Below are 12,871 nucleotides of genomic sequence, written 5' to 3'. Positions count from 1 at the left end.
CAAACTAAAAGCTGAAATGTCTTGAGTCAATAAGTATTCAACCCCTTTGTTATGGCAAGCCTAAATATGTTCAGGAGTAAAAATGTCACATAAGTTGCATGGACTGTGTGCAATAATAGTGAGATTTCTGAATGACTAGCTCATCTCTGCACTTCACACATACAGTGCCTTCGGAAAGTATTCAGATCCCTTGACTTTTTTCACATTTTGTTACGTTACAACTTTAATCTAAAATGGATTAAATAGTTTTTTCCCCTCATCAATCTCCACACAATACCCCATAATGACAAAGCAAAAACAGGATTTCTGTTTGCTAATTTATTACAAATAAAAAACTGAAATATCACATTTACATAAGTATTCAGATCCTTTACTAGGTACTTTGTTGAAGCACCTTTGGCAGAGATTACAGACTTGAGTTTTCTTGGGTATGACGCTACAGGCTTGGCACACCTGTATTTGGGGAGTTTCTCCCATTCTTCTCTGCAGATCCTCTAAAGCTCTGTCAGGTTGTACGGGGAGCGTTGCTGCACAGCTATTGTCTGGTCTCTACAGAGATGTTCGATCGGGTTCAAGTCCGGGCTCTGGCTGGGACACTCAAGGACTTTCAGAGACTTGTCCCGAAGCCCCTCCTGCGTTGTCTTGGCTGTGTGCTTAGGGTCGTTGTCCTGTTGGACAGTGAACCTTCACCTCAGTCTGAGGTCCTGAGCACTCTGGAGCAGGTTTTCATCAAGGATCTCTCTCTACTTTGCTGACTAGTCTCCCAGCCCGTGCCCATGAAAAACATACACACAGCATGATGCTGCCACCACCATGCCTCACCGTAGGGATGGTGCCAGTTTTCCTCTAGAAGTGTTTCTTGGCATTCAAGCCAAATAATTCAATCTTGGTTTCATTTGACCAGAATATCTTGTTTCTCATGGTCTGAGAGTCTTTAGGTGCCTTTTGGCAAACTCCAAGCGGGCTATCAAGTGCCTTTTACTGAGGAGTGGTTTCCATCTGGCCACTACCATAAAGGCCTGATTAGTAAAGTGCTGCAGAGATGGTTGTCCTTCTGGAAGTTTCACCCATCTCCACAGACGAACTCTGGAGCTCTGTCAGGGTGAGCATCAGCTTCTTGGTCACCTCCCTGACCAAGGCCCTTCTCCCCTGATAGCTCAGTTTGGTCGGGAGGCTAGCTCTAGGAAGAGTCTGGGTGGTTCCAAACTTTTTCCATTTAAGAATGATGGAGGCCACTGTGTTCTTGGGGACCTTCAATGCTGCATAAATATTTTGGTACCCTTCCCCAGACCCTTCCCTCAACACAATCCTGTGTCAGAGCTCTACAGACAATTCCTTTGACCTCATGGCTTGGTTTTTGCTCTAACATGCACCGTCAACTGTGGAACCTTATATAGACAGGTGTGTGCCTTTCCAAATCATGTCCAATCAATTGAATTTATCACAGGTGGACTCCAATCAAGTTGTTGACACATCTCAAGGATGATCGATGGAAACAGGATGCACCTGAGCTCAATTTCGAGTCTCATTGCAAAAGGTCTGAATACTTATGTAAATAAGGTATTTCTGTTTATTTTTTATAAATGATAAAAACCTGTTTTCACTTTGTCCCTATAGGGTATTGTGTGTAGATTGCTGAGGATTTAAAAAAATATATATTTTAGAATAAGGCTGTAACATAACAAAATGTGGAAAAAGTCAGGGGGTCTGAAAACTTTCCAAAGGCACTGTACAATTATCTGTAAGATCCCTCAGTCGAGCAGTGAATTTCAAACACAGATTCATCCAAAAAGACCAAGGAGGTTTTCCAATTCCTTGCAGAGAAAGGCACCTATTGGTAGATGGGTAAAAAATAAAAAGCAGACATTGAATATCCCTTTGAGCATAAAGACTTAAAAAAACAAAAAAACAATTAGTTACTCAGTCTGGCTTCCAACTTACTCTTGAAATGTTAATAGTAGAATGCACTAGTAGAATATTCTTGTTACAGTATGTCAGTCATTGCAAACCTTAGAGAGATATTTATAACTTGTCAGAAATGCCCAGATCAACTAGCCCATGTCAGCTAACATTTTTTAGCTACTGTAGGTTTTTTTATCCCAAAGATTTAGTTGTAATGTTTGAGTCACTGAAATATCACGAATACACATTAGACATGGCAAAATGTATAGAATTGCAAGAAAATGTGCTTTAATACTGCAAAATGTTCTCTGTACCTCATGACAAAATGTGTAGAACAGCAGGGAATAAGCTTTAAAACCTGCAAAAAAATGTCCATATCTGTGTATGTATGTGTGTGATTGTGTTTGTGTACATCAATAGTCTATTTATGAACATGGATACACTTTGAGATTTCAAACCAAGGACAGGTGCAGCTTAGTCTACCACCCGCTGGTGTTTATAGCACTGATGTGTGCATCTTTTGTTTGACAACCTGCGAGGCAATATGACAATAAAAGAAGACTGAGGGGAGGGAGAAACGCTGAAATGGCTAGTGTGGGTGTTTGTTTATCGGAGAACGCTAGCTGGGCACAAAAACAGCAGATAAGGACTTTGGTCTCTGTGGCTTCGCCAGCTTAATTACTAGCTTCCAGAACCATTACACCATTCAGGATGTGCTAGAGATAAGAAACACAAAAGCTAGGGCGCTACAAAGACGTTACTATGGTGGCCATAAGGAGGACCCCGTCGCTTGAAGGAGGTTCAGAAACTAGTGGGCAGATTAGACCGCTAGAAGATTGGCTGCTGGGGATTTGAAGGTCTGGAGTTGTCAGTGTCACAGCTTTAGGGAAAATTGGACATTAGCCTACAATATAGCCTAAGAAACTACCATTGTGAAATGAAATGGTATGAATCTGTTATTTAAGCAATAAGGCACGAGGGGGTGCGGTATATGGCCAATATACCACAGCTAAGGGCTGTTGTTACGCACAACGCAATGCAGAGTGCCTGGATACAGCCCTTAGCCGTGGTATATTGGTCATATAGCACAAACCCCGAGGTGCCTTATTGCTATTGTGGCTTTCAGCGAATCAGCATTCAGGGCTCGAACCACCCACTTAATAATGTGTAATTAGTAGCCTAACTATGAATAAACAAATGTTTTGCAACAGAATCAGCGTAATGAAGACCCCATGTCTGTAATTGTATTTTTTATTGTACTTTAATTTTTTTTCTAGCACATATATTTTTAGTAATATCAGTCTGTGTTGGCCACGTCGACCAACACAGTCAGTAACACAAGACAAGTCTACATTCTCCCATTGATGGATGTCAGCCATTTTCTTTTGGCAAAGGTCTCCTGCGTCTTCCATGTTCTCCTTCCATTGAGGAATGACCTTGGCTGAAGATAGGGGGCGGTAAACGATAAGGTAGGAACACATTCAGGAGCAACGCAGCATCGACGTGGGGAAATACTCAACGGGAAGCAGGAACTAAATGAAAAGAAGCCACTATAATGCGTTTGCTTCTGCGCTCTTCGCTATGGTACACATCGGCATTTCTTGGTTCGCATACTGCCTTTAAAAGCGAGCTTGTCACACAAGCAATTACCTCATATCTGATCAAAACGATGCATTATCAAACCGAAGAGCGAGGACGCCCGAACTCCTCTGACTACAGGATATATTTTAGTAAGTTATTAGTCTAACGTTACCGCCATGCAAGACACTGTAGCTCATTCCTTCACCGGTGACCAAAACGTGGCCGCTAGTTAGGGTAAATGGTACGGTATTAGCTAAGGATACATATTTCACAGTTGGTTTGGTAACTTACAATTATGTCCGCGTGGCATGGTTGCATTCGATACATTTCAAGTGTGAGCCGTGTTCTGACTGAAAAACATCCATAATATTAGGTCTAACACGTTGTTGGATTAAAAACTCTACATTTAAATATTATTATGTTGCAACACTTTCAATTTTCAGAGCTCTTGAATTTTGATAGGACATGTTTTTAGTGGCTACAATGTTGCCGTTCACTTTAACCTTTGTCACGTGTTCTGTCATTGAAGACTTGTTACAAGTCGCCACAAAGTAATCCGTTTTCGCTTTTTATACGGTCTGGCTGTTAGGCTGTCACATTACAAGTACAGGACTGATATATAATTAAGTCAAATTGGAATACTACTTTCTATGGGTTGTTAAACTGTGCTCCAGTGTGACATTAATAATGGCCGGTTTAAAGACAGGTCCCCATTGAATGTTTTCATTGCAGAAGACATTGATGGGATATTCCGTTTTAAATTTGCTTTGTGGACCTCAGTCCATATAGGTCAGTGTCACCCTTCTGACAGTTAAAGCCATTGAGGGGTAGGGCATGTTGTCTTTAGTGTGAACTCCTTCACCCATGTACTATGGGAAGATAAGAAATGCACTCATTTACAGAGAGCGAGCGAGTGGTCACACCTATTGGTTTAAAATGTTTAGATTATTGTTATCTGGATGATGTAGAAAATTGGGTGAAGTCAGGCAAATGCCCAGATCAATGCCCTTTGCCTGAGGGATTTAACCCCATAGATTGTGATTTAATGGAACCTATGCATTTTGCTTGTTAGAAAACATTGCCCTAATCCAGGTCAATGAGTTGGGTTTAACCTGGGTTTTGATGGGTGCCAGATTAGTTACTTAAGGGGCAATTCTGCCATTTTCAACATCTCCATCACCAAACTAGTTTCTACATGTGAAAACAGTGTGTTACTATGACCTGTGCTTAAAGATAAGAAGAAAGGTCCTTAAACAATGCTTCTCTGTGACATCACAGGGTAGGATTTAAAAGTAAAAAAGTGATTTTCCAATAGAGGATATTTTATTGCTCCTCACATCACCGCAAATATGAACTTTTGATCATGTCATCGGGGAGAACTAACTTTATATATTTTTTCTTCTACAAAAAGTAGAAATGCTCAGTTTTCACACGTTGACTCTGGTATTGTGCCGGAGATAATGAAAATGTGGTTGAAAAGGGGTGGAGTTAACCTTTTTGAAGCGTTAAAGTGGAACACTATTGCATTGCTACATTTTTCTGTGTAGGGGCCTTACATTTTCTGTACCTACCAGTGGAAGCTCCTCAGGGGAGGACCGTCCTCAGTGAATTTCAATAAAAATAGTGAAACATTAAAGTTATCCATTTTTAGATTAAACTATACTAAATATATTCACGTCACCAAATAATTTACTTTTAAAACACAGTTCTGCAATAAAGGTCTACAGTAGCCTCAGCAGCACTCTGTAGGGTAGCGCCATGGTGTAGCCAGAGGACAGCTAGTTCACATCCTCTGGGTACATCCTCCAGTGTAACTGCTAAACTGCTTTCTGACTGTATACTGTACGGCATGATTGTAGCTAGCAGGTTTACTAACTCGTTAGTTCTAGTCGCTATGTTGACTGTGACATGACAAGGATGTAGGCTGTGTGTAGCGGTTATAGTAGTCATGATATGAAGGTTTAGCTTGGAAAGATTTTTTCCACCTGGTTACAGACAGCTGATGTGTTGTACACTGAAGTCCAAAAGCTAAGGGAAAAGATGAGAGGAGGAGATAGTTGCGAGAAGGAATTATATATATATATATATATACACTGCTCAAAAAAATAAAGGGAACACTAAAATAACACATCCTAGATCTGAATGAATGAACTATTCTTATTAAATACTTTTTTCTTTACATAGTTGAATGTGCTGACAACAAAATCACCCAAAAATGATCAATGGAAATCAAATGTATCAACCCATGGAGGTCTGGATTTGGAGTCACACTCAAAATGAAAGTGGAAAACCACACTACAGGCTGATCCAACTTTGATGTAATGTCCTTAAAACAAGTCAAAATGAGGCTCAGTAGTGTGTGTGGCCTACACGTGCCTGTATGACTTCCCTACAACGCCTGGGCATGCTCCTGATGAGGTGCCGGATGATCTCCTGAGGGATCTCCTCCCAGACCTGGACTAAAGCATCCGCCAACTCCTGGACAGTCTGTGGTGCAACGTGGCGTTGGTGGATGGAGCGAGACATGATGTCCCAGATGTGCTCAATTGGATTCAGGTCTGGGGAACGGGCGGGCCAGTCCATAGCATCAATGCCTTCCTCTTGCAGGAACTGCTGACACACTCCAGCCACATGAGGTCTAGCATTGTCTTGCATTAGGAGGAACCCAGGGCCAACCGCACCAGCATATGGTCTCACAGGGGGTCGGAGGATCTCATCTCGGTACCTAATGGCAGTCAGGCTACCTCTGGCGAGCCCATGGAGGGCTGTGCGGCCCCACAAAGAAATGCCACCCCACACCGGTCATGCTGGAGGATGTTGCAGGCAGCAGAATGTTCTCCACGGCGTCTCCAGACTCTGTCACGTCTGTCACATGTGCATGTAAACCTGCTTTCACCTGTGAAGAGCACAGGGCGCCAGTGGCGAATTTGCCAATCTTGGTGTTCTCTGGCAAATGCCAAACGTCCTGCACGGTGTTGGGCTGTAAGCACAACCCCCACCTGTGGACGTCGGGCCCTCATACCACCCTCATGGAGTCTGTTTCTGACCGTTTGAGCAGACACATGCACATTTGTGGCCTGCTGGAGGTCATTTTGCAGGGTTCTGGCAGTGCTCCACCTGCTCCTCCTCGCACAAAGGCGGAGGTAGCGGTCCTGCTGCTGGGTTGTTGCCCTCCTACGGCCTCCTCCATGTCTCCTGATGTACTGGCCTGTCTCCTGGTAGCGCCTCCATGCTCTGGACACTACGCTGACAAACACAGAAAACCTTCTTGCCACAGCTCGCATTGATGTGCCATCCTGGATGAGCTGCACTACCTGAGCCACTTGTGTGGGTTGTAGACTCCGTCTCATGCTACCACTAGAGTGAAAGCATCGCCAGCATTCAAAAGTGACCAAAACATCAGCCAGGAAGCATAGGAACTGAGAAGTGGTCTGTGGTCACCACTTGCAGAACCACTCCTTTATTGGGGGTGTCTTGCTAATTGCCTATAATTTCCACCTTTTGTCTATTCAATTTGCACAACAGCATGTGAAATTTATTGTCAATCAGTGTTGCTTCCTAAGTGGACACTTTCACAGAAGTGTGATTGACTTGGAGTTACATTGTGTTGTTTAAGTGTTCCCTTTATTTTTTTGAGCAGTGTATAACAACAATGGGATCATGCTGTTTTTCTGTGGGCGCTATGAAAGTGAACTGTTTCTGTGTGATCGGGTGTATTCATTACGCCGATTCTGTTGAAAAACATTTCTTAAACGGAAGCAAACAAAACGTGGATAAAAATAACTGACTTTGTCCAATAGAAATTCACATTTGTGACTGTTGGACTAATGATTACTCCCTAGATCAGCTAGATGCAGGCAAGAGTATCTGATTACTCAAAATGATCTACGTTGTAAACTTTTATTCATTGGCTAGGTTGTTGCAGCCTCATGATGGTCACAGGGAAAGTTTGAGTCATGTATAGCCTAAACTTATCAATGTTACATTGAGCTGGGTGAATGTAATATGAATGACAGTCATCCAATATGCTGTAATAGAGAAGGCCATGTTCATAAAATAAATCATCTTTCAAAAATGTCAGGCTCCCAAGTGGCGCAGCGGTCTAAGGTACTGCATCTCAGTGCTAGAGGCATCACTACAGACCCTGGTTCGATTCCAGGCTGCCCCCTCACATCCGGCCGTGATTGGTTGTCCCATAGTGTGGAGCACAATTGGCCCAGCGTTGTTAGGGTTTGGGGCCATTATTGTAAATAAGAATTTGTTATTAACTGACTTGCCTAGATAAATACAAATCCTCCCACATCTTAAACGGCACCGACCGCCACTGGCACCTAGTAACACTATGAATGTTGCATCAAGCACTTGCGGTGTACCAACAGTTCCAGAAAGGTTTGAGAATGAATACAGTACGTCAGTCAATTTACTTTGCATGCGTTTCTGTTTTCTTCTAGAAACCTCTGACGGGAAATACATCTCTCCCTTTCATGATATTCCACTTATCGCCGATGGAGATCAGGTATGCTCTCGATGGTGCTACACATTTTGTTCAATCTGGCTCTATTCTTACTTGGTGGTTGTAGCTTTTATGAAACCGGTCTATGTGATGCAAGGAACGAGTCAATGTTTCCATATTTCCTTTTTGCGTGTGGAAATTATAATGGGTGTGAGTATGGAACCTTTTAGGCAGGCATTTTCAAACAGAAGCCACATACATTGTCATTGATTTTTGGTGCGTTCAAGTGCTAAGACCACGTGTCAAACTCTTTCCACGGAGGGCTGAGTGTCAGCGGGTTTTGATTCACCCTTGTACTTGATTGATGAATTAAGGTCATTGATTAGTAAGGAACTCCCCTCATCTGCTTGTCTAGGTCTTAGCTGAAAGGAAAAAACTAAAACCCGCAGACACTTGGCCCTCCTTGGATGAGTTTGACACCCCTGGCTTAGACAGAAAATCTCTGAAAAAGCATGATTTTATCTGACAAGGAAATATGTTTATTGAACATATAAAGGTTACGCATACTTCTCAGCGGGTTTGTCAATAGTAAGGTGACCTGCAAATGTCTAGCCATTTTGTAGCACCTCACGTGATGATGTCAGATATTGTGTAGGTCTACCAAATATGTCTTTATTATTAATGTAATTTGTGTCTTACTGAAGGAAAATGATGTGCCATTTAAAAAACTGAAGAAGAATGACAATGAGGTATTTGCTCATGCTGACATCTCTACTACAAACAAAAACAATTGAAACTCTTTAATGAATGCTGAACGACTTGATTATATTATCTTTGATATAGTTCATATTTTGTTTTACAGGTTCTGTATAACATGGTTGTGGAGGTACCTCGATGGTCCAATGCCAAAATGGAGGCAAGTATTGTTTTGGGAGCCTGTCAATGTTACTTTAAGTATTAATCTAATACTATGGTGTGTCCATATACAAGAGAATTTGAGACAACCACCGACATAAAGAAAGGCGGTTGACTTTTGTCCGACTAGGTTTGTTGTCCCTTGTTGGCCGAGCTCTGTTTTGACTGATCCAAACACCATTGAGAGCTTTCTGACGTGCTAGCACACTGGTCTTTGACTAGAAACAGCCAGACAATAGATTAATAATGCATCTGTCTTAAAAAGAAAGGTCCTATAAATATCATCTTCCCTTAATTTATAATGATGTCCTTGCACCAGGCAACTTGTTAATGATATTTAAGCACTTCAGGCAGAGGGAGAGAGAGCTGGAGCTGTGTGAACTTTGAAAGTTGATGGAAAAGGTCATCTCACTGTCTCCAGCAGTGGCAGCTGATGGAATAGTAGAGGAGAATGAAAGTGCAAACTGGGTTTGTGGGTACTATTTATTTTATGAGGATTTTAAAATGGACGCCCTTCTGATGTCACTGTCTCTCTTAAGATGGTAAACTGCTGACCCAAGTTTAGACTGTCATCGTGTGTTAATTATGCATCTTTCTTTTAGATTGCAACCAAGGAACCACTGAACCCGATTAAGCAGGATATGAAGAAGGGCAAACTCCGATACGTGGCCAACGTGTTTCCTCATAAAGGTTACATCTGGAACTACGGGGCGCTCCCACAGGTGAGACCTCTGTCACCTCTGAGTTGATCATCCCGCTGTTGCGTTACGGTGTTCTCTTGTTACGGAGTTGATCATCCTTCTGTCGGGTTACGTATTTCACCATCCCTCTGTTTTCTTCTGGAGAGATTCTAAATGGACATCTATCCCATTGTTAACCCTATTCGCTGGTCCTTCAGCGGAAAACACTAGAACGTCTCAGTGGAAACTCGACTGCCAGTAATGCATTTCTTCTTTCATCCTCTGGCAGTATTGATTTGGCCAAAGTGAATGACTAATACAAGCGAATACATGGAAAACACTTCACGATTCATAAAATGGGTCTTGTTGGTGAAATCCACAGCGTGTGGCCCTGAGCGTTTTCAAATACGAGTGCATTAAGCAGCCTGCCCCGCGGACATCATTGATTTGCCCATTACTTATTATTATTGTCTGCTGCCCTCCCCACTGGCTGAGAGAGATGCACTTTGGTTGGCTCAACAAATTTGACAGTTCATCTCACGATGTTCGAAATGACGGTATACAAACAAAGTATTTACATGGCTAATGTTGTTAGAGCTGTCTCTTCTCGTGTTGAAATAGACATGGGAAGACCCGAACCACACGGACAAGGACACCAAGTGCTGCGGTGACAACGACCCCATAGACGTCTGCGAAATTGGCACGCTGGTAAGAGTGTCTAGACTTTGGCTAAATTATATCCAAGAATAATAACATTACTTGTATGTATTAAAGTTAATTTAGTCAGTTAATAGTTCATTTACAAACAATATGTGTCTAGACATATTATAATTAAGCAATAAGGCTTGAGGAGGTGTGGTATATGGCCAATATACCACGGCTAAGGGTGGTCCTTACGCACGACGCAACGCAGAGTGCCTGTATACATCAATTAGCCGTGATATATTGGCCATATACAACAAACCCCCGAGGTGCCTTATTGCTATTATAAACTGGTTACCAACATAATAAGAGCAGTAAAAATAAATGTTTTGTCATACCCATGGTATACAGTCTGAGATACCACGGCTGTCAGCCAATCAGTATTCAGAGCTTAAACCACCCAGTTTATAATATTGATTTATAATATGTATATAAAGTATCTCGTATAATGTAATACATGTTAATGTATAGCATGTCATGTATATTGTACTTTTATCTGAGGAGTTGTCTGTCTGCTTACCTGTGTCCTGCAGGTGTGTTCCCCAGGTCAGGTGATCCAGGTGAAAGTGCTGGGGGTCCTGGCCATGATCGACGAGGGAGAGACGGACTGGAAGCTGATAGCCATCAACGTTGACGACCCAGAGGCCCCCAGCCTTAACAGTCAGTCTTAGGAACTTGTCACTGTTGTAGTAGACATTCTCAACACATCGTACACATATTAGGCTCCGTTTACACAGGCAGCCCAATTCAATCAAATAGTGATAAAAATATCTGGTCTTTTGACTAATCAGTTTTGAAAACGATCTGATGTGTAAAGATTGGATCTGACTGGTCAAAATACCAATTAGTGGAAAAATGATCAGAATTGGCCTGCCTGTGTAAACCCAGCCTTAAACACATTATCCGTAGGACAGTAACCTAGTGTGTTTGATCTCAGTATTTTACATTTTTGTAATTTAGCAGACACTGTTATCCGGAGAGACTTACGGGGTAGTGAGTGCACACAATTGTCATATACTGGTCCCCCGTGGGTATCGAACCCACAACCCTAGTGTTGCAAGCACCATGCTCTACCGACTGAGCCACACAGGACCAGCATATGTTTAGAATCACAGTGTGCTCTCTTGTATTCTCCTCAGGTATCGAGGATGTCCGCAAGAGCAGATCAGGTCATTTGGAGGCCACGGTCGACTGGTTTAAAAAATACAAGGTGCCAGACGGCAAGCCCGAAAACCAGTTTGCGTTCAATGGACAGTTCAAAGACAAGGTACATATAGTTTCTCCATTAGGGCCACATACTATATATTAAAGCATAATAGCTGGTATATATCGTACTATTTTCCTGAAAGTGTTCCAGTCCAGTGCCATGGTAGTTACTTTAATAGGAGAGACTCTGATGGTGCATTCCCTTCCCCAGGGATAGCAAATGATTAGTTTCTTTCTATTGTCCTTTGTCTCCCTCCATTCCTTCTCCTCTTTAGGACTTTGCTGTGGAGGTCATTAAGTCCACTCACGAGCACTGGAGGGCACTGGTGCAGAAGCAGACTAATGGTGGCGAGATAGATTGGTGAGGAGCGTGTGTGTGTTATCCCAGCAGGGTGTGTTAGCCCACAATTCTGTGTGTGTGTGTGTGTGTGTGTGTCATGTTCATCCTACGTTAGACATAATGCACTGCTCATGTGGTTGGTCAGCTAACAGCCCTCCAGCACCCCTTCTGAAATTACAATAAGCCTGCATTATATGTTGTTGATTTTTCTGTGTTGCTAGATAATGACCTAGTTTCTTCTTTAACAACAGTAAAAACGTCTCTGTCTGCGAGAGCCCTTTCAAATTCACTGGGGAGGACGCCTGCAATGTGGTCAAATCGGTGAGAATATCAATTCAGCTCTGTGTGTGTTGTAACTATAACTAAGCTTTGTGTTTTCAAGTAATGTTGTCAGGAACATTCTTAGTATCGCGTTTGGATCTGATAGTCTTGTGACATCATATCCTGTGCTTCCTCCTTAGGCTCCTGCTGGTGGCGAGGCACTTCCTGTATCTCCAGAAGGTATGTATCAAGTGACTGACTTGCTGGACAATGAGACCCATTTTAGCCACATGATTGAATTGACAAGAAATAAGAAATGCATATATTCATATTATAACTATGTATATTTTACATTCCCTTATTTATTGTCACATTGATATCCACTATTGTCTGTTACAGTGGACAAGTGGCATTTCCTTTCCAAGTGATTCTGGACTGAAGTCCTGCGATGCAAAAAGCTGAGAACTTTTGTCCTATATTCAAATGAAGCACTTCAAGTACTGTATTTTTTCTATTGTTACTGCAAATGTTTTAGTATTCAGCTGATTTGGTTATTCCCATCTAAATTTGTAAATGATTATATCATGTTTTATTGCATTATGTTTGAGACTGACTGTTCTTGTACAGACCAGGCCTATTGTATTTTATTTAAAAGTGCCAAAGTGCATTTCAGTAATGGGTTGTATGCTATTGAAATAAGAACGCATTCTTTGATATTTGTTATTCATCATTTCTCAATTCGAAAACTACATTTGCACAGTTTTCTTTGTAAGGTATCCAATGGTTGGATCCACCTTCTTTTGATAAATAAAAGCATCCAGGTGTGAGACG

General features: G+C 42.0%; 1 protein-coding gene across 1 annotated transcript; it reads left to right on the top strand.

Moving 5' to 3' along the window:
• Nucleotides 1-3,377: 3,377 nt before the first annotated feature.
• On the top strand, nucleotides 3,378-12,867 carry ppa2 (inorganic pyrophosphatase 2). Its single transcript, XM_055924079.1, has 12 exons — nucleotides 3,378-3,632; nucleotides 7,935-7,999; nucleotides 8,641-8,685; nucleotides 8,799-8,852; nucleotides 9,454-9,573; nucleotides 10,153-10,239; nucleotides 10,767-10,893; nucleotides 11,373-11,500; nucleotides 11,715-11,800; nucleotides 12,031-12,100; nucleotides 12,241-12,280; nucleotides 12,440-12,867. Exons 1-12 carry the CDS (start codon nucleotides 3,458-3,460, stop codon nucleotides 12,466-12,468), a joined length of 1,026 nt encoding a protein of 341 aa, XP_055780054.1. The 5' UTR covers nucleotides 3,378-3,457; the 3' UTR covers nucleotides 12,469-12,867.
• Nucleotides 12,868-12,871: the final 4 nt, after the last annotated feature.

The sequence above is a fragment of the Salvelinus fontinalis genome, chromosome 5 (assembly GCF_029448725.1).
Source record: "Salvelinus fontinalis isolate EN_2023a chromosome 5, ASM2944872v1, whole genome shotgun sequence".
NCBI classification, from domain to species: domain Eukaryota; kingdom Metazoa; phylum Chordata; class Actinopteri; order Salmoniformes; family Salmonidae; genus Salvelinus; species Salvelinus fontinalis.
Note: the sequence above shows the minus strand (reverse complement) of the source record. Positions and strands in the feature narration are given on the sequence as shown.